This window comes from Bufo bufo, chromosome 2 (genome assembly GCF_905171765.1).
Source record: "Bufo bufo chromosome 2, aBufBuf1.1, whole genome shotgun sequence".
Taxonomy (NCBI): Eukaryota; Metazoa; Chordata; class Amphibia; order Anura; family Bufonidae; genus Bufo; species Bufo bufo.
This window is the reverse complement of record NC_053390.1, coordinates 731,018,742-731,043,872: the sequence shown is the minus strand read 5'-3', so window position 1 is coordinate 731,043,872 and position 25,131 is coordinate 731,018,742. Positions and strand designations below refer to the sequence as shown.

Genomic DNA, 25,131 nt, shown 5'->3' with positions numbered 1-25,131 from the left:
TCGATACGGACACGGCGATACCTAATATGTATACTTTTTTTTATTTATGTAAGTTTTACACAATGATTTCATTTTTGAAACAAAAAAAATCATGTTTTAGTGTTTCCATAGTCTAAGAGCCATAGTTTTTTCAGTTTTTGGGCGATTATCTTGGGTAGGGTATGATTTTTGCGGGATGAGATGACGGTTTGATTGTTACAATTTTGGCGTACATGCGACTTTTTTGATCACTTTTATTACCTTTTTTGGGAGTAAGGTGGGCAAAATTTCAATTTCATCATAGTTTTTTATTTTTTATTTTTATGGCGTTCACCGTTCGGGTAAAGTAACATAATCGTTTTATAGATCAGGTCGTTACGGACGCGGCGATACCAAACATGTGTAGGGAATTTTATTTTTTTCATTTTTAATCAGTGATAAATGTGTTTTTTGATTTTTACTTTTTCTTTCACTTTTATTCACTTTTTTTTGACCCAGACCCACTTGGTTCTTGAAGATCCAGTGGGTCTGATGTCTGTATAATACAGTACAGTACAATATATATTGTACTGCACTGTATTTTACACTTCTCTGAACAGATCTATGCCTTTTAGCACAGATCTGTTCAGCACCATGGACAGCAGGATGCCTGAGAGGCGTCCTGTTGCCATGGGAACCTTCCCCGTCTGCTCAGTACTGGTCAGAACTGCGCAGACGGGGAAGGGTAAGGAGGGGATCTGTCGGGGGGCTGTCTGGGGGCTCTCTCCCTCCCCATCGGGGGGCTGCAAAGGCACTGCAGCCCCCCGATGGGAGAGGGAGGGAGCTCCCTGCGCTGTTAACCTTTTCCATACAGCGGTCCGTACAGACCGCTGTATGGAAAGGGTTAAACGGCTGACATCGCATCGCAGATGTCAGCCGTTTATACTAGGGTGCCAGCAATGTGCTGGCACCCTGGTATACCCACTAGAAACCAACGATTATACAAGGGGAGGCGGGCTGGGGATCGCGATCCCGCCTGCCGCACCGCCCGCCTCCCGCACCGCCCCCACCGACCGCAACCCTCCCCCTGCACCTCCCGCCACCATAAAATCATTCGGGGGTGCAGGGGGGGGGTGAATAAAACGTTATTTTAGGCATATAAAGTTTCTGATCCCCGCGGTCAGGGACCGCGGGGACCAGAAACTGCAGAAATCGCAGCAAACCGCAGGTCTGAATTGACCTGCGGTTTGCCGCGATCGCCGACATGGGGGGGTCACGGGTCCCCCCCGCGCATTTAGCCTAGGTGCCTGCTCAATGATTTGAGCAGGCACCGAGTTCCGATCACTTCTTCAGTATAGGTCATAAATAGGGATGAGCAAATCAACTTTGGATGAAACATCCGAAAACGATTCGCATGAAACTTTGGTCCAATACTGTACAGAGCGAGCGCTCTGTACAGTATTAGAATGTATTGGCTTAGATGAGCAGAAGTTATTACTTCGCAAAGTCTCGCGTGACTTTGTGTAATAACTTCTTAGATAAATTTTTACTGTAAAAAAACATTTCCCGAACTCAGGTTCGGTTCCAGGGTACCACTTGGAAGCATGGGATGTGTTCCGGCGTCAGCACGTCAAACATGCCATACTTTGATTCCGGACGCCTCTCGGCATGTTTGCCGTGCTGCCACCAGAGCTCCAGCCCGCCCCCATTATAGTCAATGGGGCCGAAGCGGTAGTCCAGGGCACGCGTGCACTAGCGGCAGCTCAGATCTGACAGGCTGTTCACCCGCCGGAACAGCCTGCCGGAGTTCCTTGCAGCTAGTCTGAAACTAGCCTTAATGGAATTAGTGGAATGATATATGCAGGGCCCATAAACATTTGTTGTAGGTATTATGTAGGTTGTTCAATGAAGAACCTAAAAAGTTATTGATAAAATTTCTATACAATAAAAATGGTAAATCATAAGGGTCTTTTTACATGGGCAGATAATGAGCTACAATTGATGATATAGCAAGTCAACTGATCCTCATGTAAAGGAGCGTGTATGCTGGACAATTGTCAGGGTGAAGAATCGCAGAAATGATCGCTCAAAGCTTACATTGTGCAGCTGCTCATTTCCTTTATTGTCAGCATTTGATGCCGACATCCAGTTGGCCACATAAAAGATGTGATGTTGCATGGCCTTGTACACAAGCAATGGTCAAAGGCAATGTATCAGTTTCACATACAGTGAAACCTCTCCAAAAGGCCACTTCTTTGAGAGGACCAGATTTCTTGGGACTTTTTCAGCTGTACCATATGTTATGTAGATTGGCAACCCACCCTATGGAAGACAACTTTTTTATTGCAATCTTGGGTGATTGTCTCAAAGAGGTTTCGCTGTATTTGACTATCACATTTTTTATTATGACCACAGGTCTTCTTAGTTAATAACCAGTTTATTGTTACTGGTGATTAATTCCAATACTTCTTGCAGCTTATTTTATCTCATGCACCATGACCAATGTTTTGCCAGGTATATCTGCTTAGTACACAAATACTTTTGTTCACATTAGATTTTGTGTCCTCCACCAAGAGTGATCATCATAATAATTGAGGATTTCACTTTCCAAATACCTGTCATCACCATTACTGACGCATTCAGGAAGAGCCAAACTACAGCCGAACAACATGATAGGTTGATAGCAGCTGAGGCGGCTGAGATAGCTGAAGAACTTTAGGAACATCTCCATATCTATGCTCTTGACAAAGGAATACACAGACTTCGGCAAAGTGTGGTTGTATGGCAGCAGTTGGCATTGGCTGTGGGTGATGTTTACACAGGCATCTGTAATACAAAGCCAATTATTACATTAACACAGAAAAAAATATTACCACCATGCAGTCCATGTGTTATTGCGCTGAAATTAACTACGGTACAAGCCAAAACTGTAATGGGTTATTAGATGTCATGGCATCAAGTGTCTGCAAACGGCAGGTGGACAGACCCATCCAGTTAGTGTCCATGTGAATATATCCTAATTAACTAAAGCTGCTTTCTGATTGTTAGGCATTGCATACTGTTGGAAAATAATATACTAAAACACATGGTCATTTATGTTCTGGCATGATGGCCGAGCTGCTGATTCTAACTAGATCCAGGTGAGCTGTGACTTTGAAGAATGACACGGCAAACATATACATTTATTGGTTCGTTTTATTGCTACTGTATGGCATCTGTCTGAGGCATCTGTTTAATGTTTGTGCCATGAGTTTATCTTAAATATGGGCTGAAAATCTGATGTGAACACAGCCTTAAAAAAAACAAAAACATAATAATAGTAATAATACATACATAACATCTCAATAACTAGAAACATCTTTCTAAGGCTACTTTCACACTGGCGTTTTGGTTTCCGTTTCTGAGATCCGTTCAGGGCTCTCCCAAGCGGTCCAAAACGGATCAGTTTTGCCCTAATGCAATCTGAATGGAAAAGGATCCGCTCAGAATGCATCAGTTTGCCTCCGTTCCGTCTCCATTCCGCTTTGGAGGCGGACACTGCTTGCAGCGTTTTGGTGTCCGTCTGACGAAACTGAGCCAGACGGATCCGTTCTGACACACAATGTAAGTCAATGGGGACGAATCAGTTTTCTATGACACAATAGAAAACGGATCCGTCCTCCATTGACTTTCAATGGTGTTGAAGACGGATCAGTCTTGGCAATGTTAAAGATAATACAAACAGATCCGTTCTGAACGTATGCAGACGGTTGTATTATCTGAACGGATCCGTCTGTGCAGAACCATGACGGATCCACGAGTGTGAAAGTAGCCTAAATTACTTAAGCCATACAGGCTATCAGAAAATCACCAAAACCAAAATGTAAACATGGGTACACTATAACCCTAATAATTGTAAAAAAAAAAAAAAAAAAAAAAAGAAAAGAAAACTGTATAACTAGTCACAAAAAATATGAAGAACTAAAAAATAAAATTTCAAGAAAAATATTCTACCATCATAAGATGATTTAGAATGTATCATCCTGCATCAAGGCTTTTTGGTGCTCTCTGGGGGCTGTATTACACCAAACAGATTATCTGACAAATTTCTGTCCAATCAGACTAATAGTTGGTGTGCATAATAAAAGATCTGTGTGTGTAAATGCCCATCTGACCAATGAAAACTCAGAAAATCTGTCAGATAATCTGTTGGTGTTTTTTTCATTTGGACCCATTTTTACCATGTAAACCAATCGCTCTGGTTTGTTTCCATCCTGTATGTAACATTTGCTGTTGCTGTAAACAACCAAACCCGTGATGCACTTCTCCTTTCTCTACCACAGCTCCAGCACCGCCCCTAACAACTCCCAGCTAGTTTATAGCTCCTCCCACCAGCTAGTTACATAGCCACTCTCCTATCACCGCCCCTAACAACATCCAGCTAGTTTATAGCTCCTCCCACCAGCTAGTTACATAGCCACTCCCCTATCACCGCCCCTAACAACATCCAGCTAGTTTATAGCTCCTCCCACTAGCTAGTTACATAGCCACACCCCTATCACTGCCCCTAACATTATCCAGCTAGTTTATAGTGTAACACCCTAGAGTTGTGTTACTAAACTCTACTACCCCGCTACAATCTGTTAAGAGCCTTAACCTTGTCATCTGATGTCATTTTACATTGTCATTCACAGATGTGCATAAATCTTGTTAAATCTAATAATTGTTGTCTATTTCCAATAATTGTGGAATACACCCCCATGCGCTCCATCCAAGGCCCTTTCGCCGCCGGTGTGACTCTGCTGGCCAAGCCATTGTCCCCTGCCTTGACCCCAGAGATCTGGCAGGAAGATCCAGGCTCTGCAGGGAAAGTATGCTGCCTTCAGAAGGCCCCAGATGGAAGGATGCACTTCCAAGAACAGCACCGACCAGAACCGGAGCCCGTCATCCTTGACCTCGCTGCACCACCAACTCTACGGGTGGGTCAGATTAACAACTCTGTGTTAACCTTTAATCCCAGGGTGCAGCCATACATACTGCCCTGGAAGCTGCCCCAGGCACGCCCAGTTTGCCTGCCAGAGCCCCTTCAGCCGGAGGTATTAACCGCCTCTGCACCGGCTAGGGATCCCGGTCTGCAGCAGGTCACTGCAGCCTTTGCCAGGCTGGCTGCACAGCCATTACCTAAGGACACCACTAGAGGGCAGTGGCGCACCAAAACTGCTGCAACCCTGAACTACCAGAAGCAGGAATGCGCTTCAGTAGCTCCAGCAGCAAGGAGGACCTGTATGTCCTTCTCTAAATGCCCTTTTCTGGTCCTGGTCCTGAAAGCTGAGAGACCGTTGGCCAGTTCTGTTTTATCCCGTTGCCTCAAGTTGCAGCCTCAGACAGATGGCCATCTTTGCTAGGACTCCCCCCAACTACTTTAACTCTTTGTATCCAAGTTTACATTGTTTTATCCCCTTTCTCAGGTTACTTGATAGCCTTATGGAACTGTGGCTCTAATTATTCTGCTTTTATACGTGTTTTATATGACATTTTATACAATTTTTATTGGATTACAAGTAACTCTATTATTCCCATTGGATCACAAGTGACTTTTGTTTCCAGAGGATTCAACTTTAACCCCTTAAGGACTCAGCCCTATTTCACCTTAAGGACTTTTTTGCAAATCTGACCAGTGTCACTTTATGTGGTGATAACTTTAAAACGCTTTTACTTATCCAGGCCATTCTGAGATTTTTGTCACATATTGTACTTCATAACACTAGTAAAATGGAGTAAAAAAAAATCATTTTTATTTATAAAAAAATACCAAATTTACCCAAATTTTTGAAAAATTTGCAAATTTCCAAGTTTCAATTTCTCTACTTCTATAATACATAGTAATACCTCCAAAAATAGCTATTAGTTTACATTCGCCATATGTCTACTTCATGTTTGGATCATCTTGGGAATGCCATTTTATTTTTTGGGGACGTTACAAGGCTTAGAAGTTTAGATGCAAATCTTGAAACTTTTCAGAAATTTTCAAAAACCCACTTTTTTGGGACCAGTTCAGGTCTGAAGTCACTTTGTGAGACTTATATAATAGAAATATATATATATATATATATATATATATATATATATATATATATATATAATAGAAACCACCCAAAAGTGACCCCATTCTCGAAACTACACCCCTCAAGGTGATCAAAACTGATTTTACAAACATTATTAACCCTTTAGGTGTTCCCCAAGAGTTGATAGCAAATGGAGATGAAATTTCAGAATTTCAATTTTTTGCCAAATTTTCCATTTTAATCCATTTTTTCCAGTAACAAAGCAAGGGTTAACAGCCAAACAAAACTCTATATTTATTGCCCTGACTCTGCAGTTTACAGACACACCCGATATGTGGTCGTACACCACTCTACGGCCCCACGTCAGGGCGTAGAGGGAAAGGAACGCCGTGTAGTTTTTGGAAGGCAGATTTCGCTGGAATGGTTTATTTACACCATGTCCCATTTGAAGCCCCCTGATGCACCCCTAGAGTAGAAACTCCAAAACGTGACCCCATTTTGGAAACTACAGGATAAGGTGGCAGTTTTTTTGGTACTATTTTAGGGTACATATAATTTTTGGTTGCTCTATATTACACTTTTTGTAAAGCAAAGTCACAAAAAATAGAAATTCTGAAATTTCATCTTCATTTGCCATTGACTCTTGTGGAACACTTAAAGGGTTAACAAAGTTTGTAAAATCAGTTTTGAATACCTTGAGGGGTGTAGTTTCTTAAATGGGGTCACTTTTTGGCGTTTCTACTCTAGGGGTGCATCAGGGGGGCTTCAAATGGGACATGGTGTAAAAAAAAAAAGTCCAGGAAAAACTGCCTTCCAAAATCCATATGGCATTCCTTTCCTTCTGCGCCCTGCTGTGTGCCCTTACAGAGGTTTACGACCACATATAGGGTGTTTCTGTAAACTGAAGAATCAGGGCAATAAATATGGAGTTTTGTTTGGCTGTTAACCCTTGCTTTGTTACGGGAAAAAATGGATTAAAAATACCTGTTTTGGCACCGTTTTTATTTTCTATTATTTACAACATTCATCTGACAGATTAGATCATGTACTATTTTTATAGATCAGGTTGTTAAGGACGCAGGGATACCTAATATGTTTACTTTTTTAAATGTATTTAAGTTTTACACAATAATATCATTTTTGAAACAAAAAAAATCATTTTAGTGTCTCCATAGTCTGAGAGCCATAGTTTTTTTTATTTTTTGGGCGATTGTCTTAGTTAGGGTCTCAATTTTTGCAGGATGAGATGACTGTTTTAATGGTATGATTTTGGGGTACATACGACTTTTTTGATCACTTTTATTACCTTTATTTGGAAGTAAGGTGACAAAATTATGGCTTTTTTTACACCATTTTTTTTTTTTTTTTTACGTTGTTCACCTGAGGGCTTAGATTATGTGATAATTTTATAGAGCAGGTTCTTACGGACACGGCAATACCTAATATGTGTACCTTTTTTTATTTATTATGGTTTTACACAATAATATCATTTTTTAAACCAAAAAAACTTGTTTTAGTGTCTCCATAGTCTGAGAGCCATAGTTTTTTTATTTTTTGGGCCATTGTCTCATTTAGGGGCTCATTTTTTGCGGGATGAGACGACGGTTTGAATGGTACTATTTTGGCGTACATACAACTTTTTTGATCACTTTTATTACCTTTTTTTGGAAGTAAGGTGAGCAAAATTTAAATTTCATCATAGTTTATATTTTTTATGGCATTCACCGTGTGGGGAATGTAACATGACCGTTTTATAGATCGGGTCATTACGGACGCGGTGATATATAACATGTGTAGGGAATTTATTTATAATTTTTTTTAATCAGGGATAAATGTTTTTTTTTTAATTTTTACTTTTTTTCACTTTTTTTTTTTTTTTTTTACCCAGACCCACTTGGTTCTTGAAGATCCAGTGGGTCTGATGTCTGTATAATACAGTACAGTACACTATATAGTGTACTGCACTGTATTTCACTCACACTTTGTCTGAACAGATCTCTGCCTTTAGTACAGATCTGTTCAGCACCATGGACAGCAGGATGCCTGAGAAGGCGTCCTGTTGCCATGGGAACCTTCCCTGTCTGGCAACTGAGCAGACGGGGAAGGGGAGGGAGGAAGGCTCCCTCCCTTTGTCACCCCATCCTGTCCGGGGGCTGCAAAGGCATAGCAGCCCCCCGATGGGAGAGGGAGTGAGCTCCCTCCCTCTTCACCTACGGACCGCGACATGGAAGGGGTTAAAACGGCGGACATCTGCACAGATGTCAGCCATTTGAATCGGAGTGTCAGCAATGAGCTGACACTCTGATTTAACTGCTCGGCCATCCTGAAAATAAACGGGGGGCGGGCGGAAGATTGCGCACCCGCCCCCCACACTGCCGCACGCCTCCCGCCCGCCTCCCGCACCGCCCGCAATCCTCCCCCCGCTGCACCCGCAGGCACAAAAACACAGAGGACTGCAGGTGGCGGGTTAACTTTCAAAAACATGGGCGCTTTGAGGTTTCTGATCCGTGCGGCAGTGATCAAAACTACAGAGGACATACCGGTACGCCCTGGGTCCTTAAGGACTCGGGAAACAGGGCGTACCGGTACGTCCTAAGTACTTAAGGGGTTAAAGCACTCCAAAAGAAAAAGGACTCAAGCTATATTTGAGCTTATTATTGCACTAACAAATGCATAATATATTTGCACTGTTTTACACGTTATGCAACATTAAAAGCTTGCACCCAGGGGCGTGGCCTGGACGTCTTCAGGAATGGCCGCGTGAAGACAGAGCTCCGCCGCCATTAGCTGCTAAAGGAGACTCTCCTACCGTGCCATTGCAGCACATGGGGAAAAAATTGCTGGGCAAGCCCTCCACCTCGTCCCGATCATCCGCCTGGGGGAATAAGACGCTCGATTCCTACCTCAGCCGTCCACTCCGCGCGGCTCCGTCCGGTTGCGGCCTGCTTCCATCTCAGGCCTCCGGCGCGTGTGGGGGTGAAGAGACGAGCGCACAGCCGCCGACAGGTACGAGTAGTAATCCAGCCCTACGGCTTCCTACCTCCTCCCTGTCCCCACTAGCAAGGACTTTCCTACCCACTAGCGCTGTGGGGACACAGCTAAACCCCACAGGGGCAGGAGAGGGGCTACATCTAACAGGAGGCATAGCCGCCATTATGCCGCCAAAATCGGCAGCTAAACAAGCCAAACCAATGGCCACTCCGTCCCAGAGGCGGCGAGATTGGGCCGAATCCTCTGAAGATCCCCCTAACCAGCAGCATCATAGAAGAAGAGAGGGGGGAGAAGCTGTTACTTGGGAGCAGGGAAGTGAATATGGGGACGAGGGAGAGGGAGATCTTCTGCAACCGTCCCAGGGCCCTACAATACTTCAGCAGACATTACAACATTTGCCTACTAAGGATGATTTTAAAATGCTGGTCTCAGAAGTCAGAAATGCCTGTAAATCGGAAATCTCAGCTTTAAGGCAGGATCTGAAGCACTTAGCAGACCGCATGGACACTATTGAAATAGACCATGATGACACCCGTAGAAGTGTGGCACATTTACAATCTGTTATTGCTTCTCAATCCCAAGTTATCAGGGACAATGCACGTCATCTGGAAGACCTAGATAACAGAGGGCGCAGAAATAACATCCGTGTACGGGGTTTGCCTGAAGCTAATGCGGAAGAAAATCTGCAGGAAATATTATCTGAACTTTTTAATGCTTTATTAGGCACACAGCCACCCCAGTTTATCAAGCTTGATCGAGCTCACAGAGCGCTGCGGCCTAAGTCCTCATCCACGCAGCCCAGAGACGTAATTTGCTGCGTGCACGATTTTCAGGTGAAGGAAAGCATTATGTCCAAAGCCAGGGAAGCACGCTCCATTGATTTCCATGGCGCTTCTGTTCATTTATATCAGGACTTATCTTGGTGCACACTCCAAAAAAGAAGAGTATTACAGCCTTTATTGCAACTGCTGAAGGAAAAGAAGATCCCTTATAGATGGGGGTTCCCGTTTGCATTAATAGTCACGAAAAATGGCAGATCCTCCATCTTGCGTCAGCATTCAGACCTCCCTGATTTTTGTGCTGCTTTGGGCATTGAGATTCCATCCATCACGGACTGGGAACTACCGGATCCACAGCCTGCCCTGGGTCCAATTTGGCAACCTGCCAGACAAAAGAGAAGAAGATCTTCCCCCGCTGGAGGGACCCCTATACGTGAGCCACAAGATGAACCCCCATGATTGCTGCATGGACTTCATTAGCTTAAATTGTATCTCCTACTGTTCTTATTCGCCAGGAGGCGACGGCCTTATGGTTCTCTGTTTAAGGTCCTATGTTAGTAGAATTGGTTTATTGTTCAATTCTCTGGTTATTTCATGTTCTAATAAGCTTTGAAACCTGGCCCATCCTGTGCCAGTCCAGTCATGCTTCCAATAAGCAGACCAGTAGTTTCGCCCTCCCCCCCCAGCTTCTGTTGGTTGGGCTGGAGGGGCGGCAGTTTGCTGATATTAATATCACTAGTTGTTGCTCACTGATCTGTATCTGGGTGACAACACCCAATGTTCGGATACTAAATGGTGTATTCTTTATGTTTGTATGGTCTTGTGTCTCCCCCCCTTCCCTTTTGTGTCTCTTTTTATTGTTTTTTATACTCAGGTCTCCAGATCCCAAATCACAATCGACTGAATGCCTTAAGGTGTTTTCATCTATGACAGTGTCCTTGAGAAGGATCCATTGCAGCCACATAGCAAGTACATATATTCCATGCTTTGAAAATGATTAAATATGTCTCGCTTAATGTAAAAGGTCTTAACTCTAATGTGAAGAGACGCCTGGCACTTACTGAGTGCAAGTCTCAGAAAGCTGACATAGTCTTTCTTCAGGAGACCCACTTTGATCATCAGGGCTCTTTCAAGTTTGCGCAATATTTATTCCCTCGTATATATTCTGCTTCCTCTGGGAGAAAGAGAGCAGGTGTTGCCATTCTCATATCTGCTGATTGCCCTTTACAGGTGGAAGATGCTATTATTGATCCAGCTGGCAGGTATATTATACTAAAAGCCACACTCAATGGTAGCCCACACGTACTGTGCAATTTATACGCTCCGAATACTGCCCAAATCCCTTTTCTTAATAAGGTGTTTTTGAAATTATCGAAGTTGCTCCCAGCTGCATTGCTAGTAGCAGGAGACTTTAATCTCTCCTTCTCCGAGCGTCTAGATAGATTAACCCTTCAGAATAGACCGCCCACTAAGGATCAGTGTCGAAACTCACGTCTTTTTAGGCGTCTTATTAGAAAATTCGAATTATATGACCTCTGGAGAATTAACTATCCCACTGCAAAAACGTTTTCTTTCTTCTCACATCCACATAATACACATTCCCGTATAGACTACTTTTTTGGTAATATCCCAATTTTAAGGATGCTTGCAGATGCCGACATAGGGCCAATTTCCTGGTCGGACCATGCTCCAGTGTCAATTAACATTAAAACATCAGGTTACTACCCTAGAGTATGTCATTGGCGCCTTAATGAATCCTTCCTACACCAGCTGCCGCTTAGGCAGGAGTTACGTGAGGGCCTTACAGAATACTTCACCTTAAATCAGTCCTCAGGACCCCCTATATCTATGATATGGGAAGCCCACAAGGCAGTCTTTAGAGGCGCATGTATAGCTATGGGGTCTCGACTGAAAAAAGACCATACTATCCAACAACACAATATCACCTCACAGCTGAAGGATTTAGAAAAGATGCTAGAGTCCCGTTGCTCGCGGCCTCTGCTTAGGCGCATTATAACCCTGCGTGCTAGATTGAAGGAATTATTGTTTTATAAAACTGAGAAAAAATTACTATATTCGCGTCAAAGATTTTATATGTGGGGAAACAAACCGCATACCCTCCTGGCTCGACAGCTTCGGGACTCTGGCACTATAAACACTCCGACTGCAATGAGGCGAGGGGATGGGGCAATAGTGTATGATCCAGAGGTTATTTCCAACTTATTTCAAGATTATTATAAGGCACTTTACTCTATCCCTCAACAACTCCCATCTGACCCAAGGCGCAGTAGACTCCTCCTAGATTCCTTTCTTTCTAAGTGTGATCTTCCTCAGTTGTCAGGAGAAGCTCTTGCCTCATTAAACGCTCCCATTACTGTGGAGGAACTACAGGAAGTACTGAAACAGCTGCCCAATAATAAAGCCCCTGGGCCAGATGGTCTACCATACATCTATTACGCAACATTTTCTGATATTCTTTTGCCACACATGACGCTGTTGTTTAACTCTTTCCTACAAGGATCACCAATACCCACTTCAATGTCACACTCCTATATAACTTTAATACCTAAACCGGGTAAAGATCCCCTAGAATGTGGAAATTATAGGCCCATTGCACTTCTTAATTCGGATCTGAAAATTTTCACGAAAACTCTGGCTAACCGACTTTCAGACTGGCTACCCCAACTGATCCATAAAGATCAAGTGGGCTTCGTTCGAAACCGACAGGGCGGAGATAATACAAGGCGCACCATTGACTTAATTGATATCACAAACAAGCGCAGAGACTCGGCGTTGTTGCTAAGTCTTGACGCAGAGAAAGCGTTTGATCGCTTAGGGTGGCCTTTTATGTTCTCTACCATGGAGGCCTTCGGTCTGAAAGGCCCTTTCCTTACAGCCCTCCATGTTCTATATGCCCAACCTACAGCGATAGTGAAAATGAAGCATGCTCATTCTTTGCCTTTTCCTATAAAAAATGGTACGCGACAGGGATGTCCACTGTCCCCTCTGCTCTTCGTTCTATGCATAGAACCCCTAGCGGCGGCCATTAGATCTCATCCTGATATTCATGGGATTAAAGTGAATGCAGTAGAATTCAAACTTTCACTATTCGCAGATGATATCCTGCTAACATTAACTGACTTACATATTTCGCTTCCCAACCTCTTTAAATTACTAGAGACTTATGGTAGATTGTCCGGTTATAAAATTAATACCACAAAAACTGAGGCTCTCCCTCTTAACCTAGCCCCTGATATTTTGACCACCTTAAAATCTAGCTTTAATTTTCAATGGACGGAAACGTCCTTGAGGTATTTGGGGGTCAACTTAACCCCTACTTATTCCTCGTTGTACGCTAAAAATTTTCCATCTATGTTCCGAGAACTCAAGGCCTTACTGATTAAATGGATGCCTTTTCCCATTTCCCTTTTGGGCCGTATAGCATCAGTTAAGATGAATATTCTGCCTAAATTACTGTATTTGTTTGAGACTCTCCCAATTCCTGTCCCTGAGAAGGAGCTGCGGGATTTTCAGTCATCCATATTCAGGTTCATATGGAATGGAAAGAGGCATCGCATAGCTTGCTCAATTTTAATGTCACCCAAAACTCAAGGTGGATTAGCAGTTCCAAATATTAAAAAATATTACTGGGCTACACACCTTAGAAGACTGCCAGCCTGGTCCAATATATACGCGTACTCCAGATGGATGGAAATAGAGAAGTTGTGGATAGCCCCTGTACATCCGAACTCACTCATTTGGTACTCCCTACAACCCTCACTTAGACCTGAACTACTGGGCCCTATGTCTTTTACATGTAACATATGGTCGAGATGTAACAGACTGTTTTCACTTGCATCGGAAAAATCTTCTATGGTCTCCTTTCTGTATAACCCACTATTTAAGTTGGGAATGAGCACAGCTTTTCTTAAAACATGGTTTCCCAGGAAGTTGTTCAGATTTGCTGATGTTGTAAACTATAGGACTCTGGGCTTGTTCTCATTTGACGAGGTACGTTCCTTGCATCAATTACCAGAGTCTTGTAGGTATCAATATGTGCAGATTAGCCATTTTTTTTCGGACCTCTTTCACTCAACGAAGGTGTCAACCCCCACGCTGTTTGAGAAACTTTGTAAATTGACTGTTACAACGAAGGGTCTCATTTCAGACATTTATCTTATCCTATCATCCTCCTCTGTCACTCACTCCTACATGTCTAAATGGGAAGTAATTCTAGGCCATCCTATAACGTATGCAGAATGGAAACAGATATGGGAACGAGCAGCGAAGTCGTCCTCATGTATCACATATAGGGAAAACACATATAAAGTGCTTATGTTTTGGTATCATACCCCACAGCTATTAAAACACTTTAGCCAAGATATCTCTGATAGATGTTGGAGGTGTATGATAGGTGAGGGGACCCACCTTCACATTTTCTGGGAATGTCCTGTGATTGTGCCCTTCTGGAGAATGGTGGAGTCTGTCTTTTTTCAACTCCTCGCAATTCGTTTTCCTTTTACACCTTTTTTTTACTTATTGAATATGCCAAAAATGTCATTAAAAAAACAATCCCTCCTATTAGTCCTTCAGGTGTTAACGGCGGCCAGACGCCTAATTGCGAGGTTTTGGTTGAGGGCAGACGCGCCTACCCGAATGGACCTCATACATAGTGTAAGGGAAGTTAGGAAAATGGAATACTTAACTGCATGTATTACTAACTCAGTCGATAGATTTACAAAGATCTGGCAAACATGGGATGACGCTTTTGATCACTTACAATAAAAGACCTTTGATTACCAGTTAGATTGTTATTTTTCCCCCTTCCTCTAATTTCCCCCATGTGTCGTGTCATTGTAATTGTCTTATGTCCTTTTGTGGTTTCAGCCCTTAGTGCGTTTATTGGCCTCAGATGCAAAATGTATGTTTTGTATACTAATGTACATTTGTTGATATTGACGTTATGCAACATAGTATTGTACCTGTATTGCCTCTTACGATTGTGCTATGAGACAATGTACCTGTATTATTTTTTTATTGATAAAAAAATCAATAAAATAAACAATTTAAAAAAAAAAAGCTTGCACCCAAAGAAAAGACTCAAACGTATACCTGAGCTCTTTGTGATTTATACTGTGATATTACTGCACTAATATTGCTCTAATGTTTACATGTTATGCAACGTTTAAGTATCATATGCCCATTTTGTGTATTCTCTTCTAGGTGCCGCAATGTGACCTCATGCACTTATTGTGAAATTGCACTTAGCCTTTGCACTTAGCCAGATATGTAGCACCTTACTTCTATGTGCCTTGCTTTACAGCTCTTGTTCTCTCCCCCCTTTATACGGACTGCCTATTTGGACGCTTAATACTAATGGCATACACCCGGTGTTATATACCCATAGGTACCCAGGGTAGGACCAAGTGGTAAGTCCTGGCAGGTCCAGTAACTACACGGGTAACCCCGCTGCTTCGGGAACGGTTAGAGGAGTTTTTACCCCTCCTTCCCGTTTGTTATTTGTTCAGGATTGCTCCCATCCTGAGGTGTCTTCCAGGAGTTTCATGGAATTACTATACCCTCCTCCTGCGACTGCCAGAAGTGCCTGGAGAAGCTAATACCTCCCCTTCTGTGCCTTTGCCTAAGGTATGGCGTCTCAAGCCTTAGAGCCATTTTAGCTACCCATAGTCACCCTAGTGATCGTGCTTTAAGCCTTATATTTTGACTTTGGTGCAGTGAAGGGAATACAGGATAAAGCCACCCTTCCATTTGCAGGCATTTCATTACATAATGGTGGAACTACAGAGTAAAGACACCCCCATGCTTCCTTTGGTGTTTAGAGGCCAGAACACTTCAAAGTTAGTCAGTAGTGATTGCTTTGTGCAGACCTTTGGTTCACTGGTTATACCGAGAGGGAAACTGTTATTTAGGACACCCTACTCATGCGGGCAGGAACCTAGGGTAGCCGTTATATGTTTTGTCTATGTATGTCTTATGTGTACTTCATGCAGCATGTTGTATTTATTTGGGTACCCCAGAGCTGGTTCCTCCCCTCCTAAGCATAAGCCGAGGGCGGCTTAACTCGAAGTAAGGGGGAATGTAACATCCCAGAGTTGTGTTACTAAACTCTACTACCCTGCTACAATCTGTTAAGAGCCTTAACCTTGTCATCTGATGTAATTTTACATTACGTCATTCACAGATGTGCATAAATCTTGTTAAATCTAATAATTGTTGTCAATTTCCATGTTCACCAGCAGGTGGCAGCAATGTGTTAGTAAGGACTTAGGTTCAGTTTAGTACATCTAAGCTGGAATAGTTTGCTCCAGCTTAGCTCCCCCTCTGTGAGCAGAGTGGGCTGTGCCCACATCCTGCAGCATGGGGAGAGAAGAAAGTTAGAGTGAGTGTAGCCAACCTCCTGCTAGGGGTAGGGTGTGCGTGTTAGTTGTTCCCAGATATAGGGAAGAAAGCCAGGATCTTGTCTCGGCTGAGACATTGATCAAATCCCCAGCCTGAGCCCTGCAGCCTCAGCTGGATGAAGCAAGCAGACAACCTCCAGTTCCAGGAAGAAAGCATACCCTGAGAAGATAACTGTGAGTAAAGTCCAGAGACCTAGGAGAAGCCATATTCCTCCTCAGCTACTCAGTCCCCATATAGCAGAAGATAGAGAGTGTAGAAGCCAAATTCCTGCCACAGTATAGAGCTACTAAGCAGACGTCCTTTCCTGCAAGCTCCAGGTTGATAGAGCAGAAGATAAATTCCTGCCAATCATTGCCAATACATTGCCAATGCCTAAGACAAAAGCTGTATCTTGCTTGGATGAAAGTTACAATCAGTAAAGGCAAGTTTGAACTTTACCAAGGGTCTGGATCTCAATTTCTGCTGCAAAATCCCTCTATTATTCCTACTAGCAATACACTCAATTTATTGCAAGTGAGCCAGGATCCAGGAGTCCAGCCTTACCCAGGTAGGAGACACAGTTGACACCATTATTTCCACCATACAGAGACATTACACCAATCTGGCATTCCTAACCTGGGGCATGAGTTATAACACCTTGGAGGGCCCTGTGACAGTACCCTGTGCATGCTTAAATTGGCGTCACGAACAAAACTTTAGACTATTATACCCATGTCCTGACCCACTGCATAATTTGGCGTCAGTGTAACCGTATCATGGTCCTGCTAATTGCAATAGCTCCTCCCACAAGCTAGTTACAAAGACACTCTTCTATCACTGCCACTAACATTCCCCAGTAGTTTATAGCTCCTCCCACCCAGCTAGTTACATAGACACTCCCCTATCACTACCCCTAATAACAACCAGCTAGTTTAAAGCTCCTCCAACCAGCTAGTTACATAGACACTCTTCTATCACTGCCACTAACAATCCCCAGTAGTTTATAGCTCCTCCCACCAGCTAGTTACATAGACACTCCCCTATCACCGCCCCTAACAACCCCCCAACTAGTTTATAGCTCCTCCCACCAGCTAGTTACATAGACACGCCCCTATCACTGCCCCTAACAACACCCAGCTAGTTTATAGCTCCTCCCACCAGCTAGTTACATGGACAACCCCCTATTACTGCCCCTAACCACGCCCAGCTAGTTTATAGCTCCTTCCACCAGCTAGTTACATAGACACCCCCCTATCAGTGCCCCTGTATGGAGATAACATAACAGGAAATAAGAAAGAGCTGCATGGACATGGTCATGTGACCACAGCCACATGAAAAGAAATACATTACAACATTACAGCGACCTTCATGAATGTTTATTTTAAAGGATGGGGCAAACCAGAAAACCCCTTTAGGGTGGGTCACAAAAGTCATTTTCTTATAAGATGAATTTACAGGATTTGTTAGAATATCAAAGTGAGAATTCTTTATTTTATAAGCCATAGTAAATCATGAAGCCATTGATCGTCGTGTGTCTAATGTGCACCATAAGAGAGTTATTTATACCGATTCATTTATGAGTTAAAAGGAGTGATTGTGAAGCAGCACATTACTTAATGACTGCTATTGGATAACTAGTAATTGTCTGTTTTGTGACACAGACAGTAAATGTACTGTAACTTGCTTTCAGTTTACATATTGCTGAGTAGTCATCTGACTAGTCTTGGATTCTCTACAGGGAGCTGCAACTGCAGAATAGTGCACTGCTTCTCTCTTATTCCAAGATGTTCTCCTACTATTACTTCGAAGGATACATTTACCTATAGGTCTGGAAGGTTTCTTTTTTGATCAGGAAAGGGGGCGGTCCTCTTATATCATTCCCCCACTTTCTCCTGGCACACAATGTAAGTCAATGGGGACGGATCTGTTTTCTCTGACACAATCTGGCACAATAGAAAACGGATCCGTCTCCCATTGACTTTCAATGGAGTTCATGACGGATCCGTCTTGGCTATGTTACAGATAACACAAACGGATCCGTTCATGACGGATGCATGCGGTTGTACTATTGTAACAGATCTGTTTTTGCAGATCCATGACGGATCCGCCCAAAACGCAAGTGTGAAAGTAGCCTTTATAACATCAAAATTTGACACAACCCCTTTAAGCCAAAAAGGAGATGCAAAACAGAGGAGACCTTTAAATGGCTGCTTTATATTTTTCTAGCATTAGCTTTAAAGTGAATGCAAAATACATATTTGGAAACATGCATAATATGGATCACATTGCGTCAGTGTATGGAATCAATGTTTATTCCCTTTGAAAAAACGGTGCCAATCCAATAACATATTAAAGCCATACATACTTCAAAGGGTAGGTTCCTGCCACTGAACATATTGAGTAGTGCATATTGTGTTTTACCAAGTTAGCACCAAGCCTATTTTGGCATTAAGAGATGCCAAATAATTTGTTGTCCCCACATGTTTGCGCTTATTAAGCAGGGGTGGATTAGGCCGGGGGGAAGGGTGGCATATGCCCCTGTCGCGGACAGGTGCCAGGAGATCAGAGAGACTGGTAACACGTGGGTTGATCTGACTGGTTGCTTGTGGATCATTTGTGTTGATGTTGTTTTGGTAATGACCACACCTCTTGCAGGTATTGTTGGTTTGGTCATTTAACTTTCCCTATTTATTACTGGTTACCCCTTCTGGGGGTGCAGTTTATAGATTCAGTTTTTGGACTCTGGGCCAGCTGATTGTTGGATCTCGGTTGAGCTCCTGGCGCTGCCTTTGCTCCACGTGAAGTTAAGTATCGTCTCCCCTATTTGTATTTTGTTTGTTGTATTTCCCTGTCTTTTGGATCTAGGTATGAGGGAGACTCCTGTTCATACTTCTGGTAGAGGAATAGGTTGTCTCAAGTCCTGTCACTATACCAGGGCCCTACAGAGTGTGTTAGGGCTCTAGGTTCCTGTGTATGAACTTTCCTACCATCGAGGTCAGTTCATACTGATAGTCAGGACTTAGATTAGGGTTGTTTTAGGAGGTGACCTTCTCCTCTACCCTAGTTTCCAGGCCTAGTTCCTGTCCCCTTTCCTCCTGTGCTCGGTGTGGAGTTTTCCCACCCACACCGCATCTGTGATAGCCCCCTAGTTCCGACTCCAGTAGATGTTTAGGGCCACCAGTTTCTAACTCTAATACTGGCCCCTAACTCTAATACTATGCCTAACTCTAATACTGACCTTAACCTAATACTTCACCTAACTTTAATACTGGCCCCTAACCCCAATACTGACTCTAACCCTACAACTGACCCTAATACTTACCCTGATACTGACTCTAACCTTAACTACAACCCTCAATACCTCATGTACCTCACACAGTGACCATAATATAGGACTGTCCACATATAATTGTACCCACTGCATATTGTATACCTCACACTTGACACATAGTATACACTCAGAGTACTGATACCTCAGGAACGATGTATAATAGATGCAGTAGGTACAGATACGGTATATAGTATATACAGCAGTGTACTGATACGTAAGGAACGAGGTAAAATAAATGCAGTGTGCACAGACATATAAAGCAGTATATTGATATGTCAGGTACACGGTATAAAAGATGAAGTGGTTCTGTTATACCTTGTACCTACATAGTATAAACACACTGTACTGATATGTGAGGTACGAGGTATAATAGATGCAGGGTGTACAGATATATAGTATACCGTATTTTCGCCCCATAAGACACACTTTTTCTCCCCCCAAAATGGGGGAGAAATGCCCCTGCGTCTTATGGGGCGAATGCTTGCAATTTTACATCGCAAGCTGCGATGTAGGAGGGAGCGGGGACTCGGGGAGGGACTGGGAGGAGGAGCTGGGGGCCGGCAATAGCGGCGGGGAGGTGCAGTGTAGTATAGCCCCGCCCCGCCGCTCCGGTATACTAATATAAGATGTCTTATTCAATTAATTGAATTATTAAACATGTCCCCCAACTCCTAATAGTACCTTACATCCTAACCCGTTCAGTACAATGCCGGCAGGCAGGCCGGGCGGGCAGCAGCGTAACTCCCTGATGTCAGGTGCCTGCGCCGCCTACTTTATGAATGAAGCAGGCGGCGCAGGCAAGTGACGTCAGTGAGGGACGCGCCGGCCGCCCGGCCTGCCTGCCTAGGTTCTACTGAAGCGATTAGGATGTAAGGTACTATTAGGAGTGAGGGGGCATGTTTAATAACTATTAATTGAATAAGACATCTTATATTTGTATACTGGAGCGGCGCGGCGGCGGGGGGGGGGGGTCTGTGGATGGCACTGTTATGGGCTGGGGGGTCTGTGGATGGCACTGTTATGGGCTGGGGGGGTCTGTGGATGGCACTGTTATGGGCTGGGGGGGTCTGTGGATGGCACTGTTATGGGCTGGGGGGTCTGTGGATGGCACATATATAACAGTGCAATCCACAGATCCCCCCAGCCCATAACAGTGCCATCCACAGATCCCCCCTGTAACATTGCCATTCACAGATCCCCCCCTGTAACAGTGCCATCCACAGATCCCCCCTGTAACAGTGCCATCCACATATCCCCCCCTGTAACAGTGCCATCCACAGATCCCCCCCTGTAACAGTGCCATCCACAGATCCCCCCTGTAACAGTGCCAGCCACAGATCCCCCTGTAACAGTGCCAGCCACAGATCCCCCTGTAACAGTGCAAGCCACAGATCCCCCCGTAACAGTGTCCATCACAGATGCTTAGCACTTGTTGGCCCTTTTGCCTTCACTCTGCGGTCCAGCTCACCCCAAACCATCTTGATTGGGTTCAGGTCCGGTGACTGTGGAGGCCAGGTCATCTGGCGCAGCACCCCATCACTCTCCTTCATGGTAAAATAGCCCTTACTTTCAACGTTTTCCCAATTTTTCGGCTGACTGACTGACCTTCATTTCTTAAAGTAATGATGGCCACTCGTTTTTCTTTACTTAGCTGCTTTTTTCTTGCCATAATACAAATTCTAACAGTCTATTCAGTAGGACTATCAGCTGTGTATCCACCTGACTTCTCCTCAACGCAACTGATGGTCCCAACCCCATTTATAAGGCAAGAAATCCCACTTATTAAACCTGACAGGGCACACCTGTGAAGTGAAAACCATTTCAGGGGACTACCTCTTGAAGCTCATCAAGAGAATGCCAAGAGTGTGCAAAGCAGTAATCAAAGCAAAAGGTGGCAACTTTGAAGAACCTAGAATATGACATATTTTCAGTTGTTTCACACTTGTTTGTTATGTACATAATTCCACATGTGTTAATTCATAGTTTTGATGCCTTCAGTGTGAATCTACAATTTTCATTGTCATGAAAATAAAGAAAACTCTTTGAATGAGAAGGTGTGTCCAAACTTTTGGTCTGTACTGTATATAAATCCCAGAAAATCCACGGCACTTCCTTTAGTAAAACGTGTAGTTTATTCACCAATAGCAATGTTTCGGTTCGCACACTGGAACCTTTTTCAAGCAGTGATACAAAAATGGGAGTGCACACAGCATATATATAGCGTATTCAATATAAATCAATCAGTAGACATAATTAAGTGAAAATGTGTTAAAATTCATAAAAATATATATCAAGATCCAATTGTACATGATTCAAAACCCAAGTGAACCCCATATATAATATATAAATGACATAGATAAATATATCCTCAAAGATACCTATACATAAGAGACTGTAAGTCATAGTTCATATTAATTAAACCACTCATTAAAACCCAAGTGATACAATGTGATTAAACATGATTAAAAACAATACTTGAGCATTTGTAACCTGATTCGGATCCAAGCGGCACATGGAGATCTGGCATGGTGTGGAGACAACTGCGCCTGCGCAATGCTGCTTCCACAATCCTTCCGGTGTAGGCAGTATTCTATGAGCGCATGTGTCACCTGATCAGCAAGTCAGCTGACCGGAGGATCAGATGACCGAAAAGCTGGAGTCACATGGGGCATGTTTGTACACGTTGCCACAGCAACCATCACATGAATTAGGTCCTGCACTCTCTAACAGTCAATCCACAGGATCTATGTTTACATTTATTAAAGGGGAAATAAAGATAACTTCTATCGCCCTAATATACTAATCCCTCTCCACACCCGTAGCTCCAGGATAACATCCCATAAGAGACGCACATTAATGTTGACTAACAGAGTCAGTGGCAGACTAAATTCCTGCATCTGTGGGGTCATCAACATCTGCTGACATCTATATATATATATCAATTTCAGTTGGTGTCAGTTTAGGATTTTGCACGAATGTACCATCTGTGTGCGTGGATTTTAAAACCACCAAGCACTGTAGTGAATTTTTATAATACAGTTTTAGCACACATGCACCATCTGTGTGCGTGCGTGCTGCAGAGCACCGATAAGTAGTGTGCTCATTTTTGAGGTTTTTTTGGTGGGAAAAAAATAGTCGCAGTTAGTGGTAGGTTGTAAGGCTACTTTCACACTGCCGTTTTGGCTTTCCGTTTGTGAGATCCGTTCAGGGCTCTCCCGAGTGGTCCAAAACAGATCCATTTTGCCCTAATGTATTCTGAATGGAAAAGGATCCGCTCAGAATGCATCAGTTTGCCTCCGTTCAGTCTCCATTCTGCTTTCGAGGCGGACACCAAAACGTTGCTTGCAACGTTTTGGTGTCCATTTGATGAAACTGAGCCAAACGGATCCGTCCTGACACACAATGTAAGTCAATGGGAACGGATCAGTTTTCTCTGACACAATCTGGCACAATAGAAAACGGATCCGTCCTCCATTGACTTTCAATGGTGTTCAAGACGGATCTGTCTTGGCTATGTTAAAGATAATACAAACGGATCTGTGCAGAAGAGACTTTTTTTTGTGCAGAAGAGACTTTTTTTCTGCAGAAAAGAATTTTTTTTTTGATAATTTTTGTTCTCCTTTTTTCTCTCTTTATTTTCCCATTTATTACAAGCCCCTTGACGTGTGAAAGCAACTCATACACACCCCACACTAAATAAAGTTTTACACATTTCACACATTACACCCCAATAAAATAAAAATGGCCCGTCTTTCCCAATGAGTTTAATCAGCTGAAGAGGCATATGCATATCTTGCCTCTGATACTGAGTCGGCCAGTCAGGGAGAAGAGGATGCCACTTTCCTCTACTCCTCTACCCCCTCATCATCATCATCATCCGGTGATGAGGGACCCTCTGGAAGGTGCCCCAAGGTATCAGTGGAGACAGCCCCCCAGAGTGACCCCATATGGACCCCACCCCCTGACGATTATCAGCCCCAAATTCCCGAGTTTGTGGGCAGCTCAGGAATTCAGATAGATTGTGCGGGCTTCACTGAAATTGAATAAATAAATAAAAATTCTCTAAAGATTTAATAATTTTGATGGTAACCCAAACAAATTTATATGCCCAGCAATTTATTTCCCAAAACCCCACATCGCCCTATGCTAGACCCCTAGTTTGGACCCCAGTAAATGCAGTAGAGATGATGACCTTTTGGGGGCTCTTGCTGCATATGGGCGTTGTTAAAAAAAAACAAATAATACTCAGTATTGGAGTGTGGATGTCTTGTACCACACTCCAATTTACAGTAGTGCCATGGCCCGTAATCGATTCCAAGCAATCCTGAAATTTTTGCATTACAACGATAATGCACAGTGCCCACCCTAGAATGACCCTGCATTTGACCGTCTGTACAAAATTAGGCCAATCCTTGACCACTTCAACGCAAATTTTTCAGAAGTGTACACCCCAGAAAAAAATGTCTGCGTAGACGAATCCCTATTACTTTTCAAAGGGAGGATAAGATTCCGCAGTACCTGGGCAAGGTATGGCACAAAAATGTATAAAATCTGTGAGAGTAGCTCTGGGTACACTCACAAGTTCCAGGTTTACGAAGGAAGGGACACCCGGATTGAACCCCCAAAATGCCCCCCCCCCCCCCCGTCATAGGAGTTAGTGGGAAGATAATGTGGGACTTACTGCACCTACTGCTGGATAAGGGTTACCATCTCTACATGGATAATTACTACACGAGTCTACCACTGTTCCAGTTTTTAGCTTCCAGAGGTACTGTGGCATGCGGCACAGTACGCAAAAATCTGAGAGGCCTCCCTAGATCCCTGGTAGGGAAACCAATAAGAAAAAGAGAAAGCCATGCTCTCCTCAATGAGAACATGTTGGTGGTTATGTACAAGGACAAGAGGGATGTCCTTCTAATGACCACCATTCACACTAACACCAGCTCCTCTGCCGCTGTACGAGGTACCACAACCACTGTCCCCAAGCCAGACTGCATTCTGGACTACAATAAACACAGGGGGAAGCTGATCTTTCAGATCAAGTTCTGAAGCCCTACAATGCCACACAAAAAACAAAAGTGTGGTACAAAAAGCTGGCCGTGCACCTCGTACAGATGGCGCTGTACAATGCATTTGTGCTTTTTAAATCTAGAGGCCATCCAAGAACATTCCTACAGTTTCAAGAGGTGGTGATAAAGGCCATAATTGTTTCTAACCAAGCAATCGAGGGCCCCAGTACTTCTTCAAGTTACGGTGCCCGAGTTGTACCAGGGAAACATTTTCCTGGTGAAGTCCCCCAAACAGCGAGAAAGGGAAGGACCCCAAAAAGATGCAGGGTGTGTTCCAAAAGGGGGATAAGGAAAGACACCATTCACCATTGCGAAGCCTGACCTGAAAAACCTGGCCTGTGCATCAAGGATTGTTTCAGAATCTATCACTTATCCATGGAATAATTTCATCCTTGATGTACCCTGTAATATTACCACCGTATGACTGATTTTGTCCACAGAGCTTACATATCCACTTTTCACCAACAACTACATATTAACACATATGCTTTATGAGACGTGTTATCTAAACTAAATGTGTTAAGCAAATACCTTCAATTGCTTTTCAATGGCTTTTGTTT

The 25,131-nt window shown here is 43.5% G+C and overlaps 1 protein-coding gene across 1 annotated transcript in view; it reads right to left on the bottom strand.

Moving 5' to 3' along the window:
- Nucleotides 1–25,131, bottom strand: part of CORIN (corin, serine peptidase) — a 498,512-nt gene that overhangs the window by 251,567 nt on the left and 221,814 nt on the right. Inside the window, exon 4 of the mRNA XM_040418907.1 lies at nucleotides 2,574–2,784. Coding sequence (XP_040274841.1) covers nucleotides 2,574–2,784 — 211 coding nt within the window. The remainder of the gene's footprint in view (nucleotides 1–2,573; nucleotides 2,785–25,131) is intronic.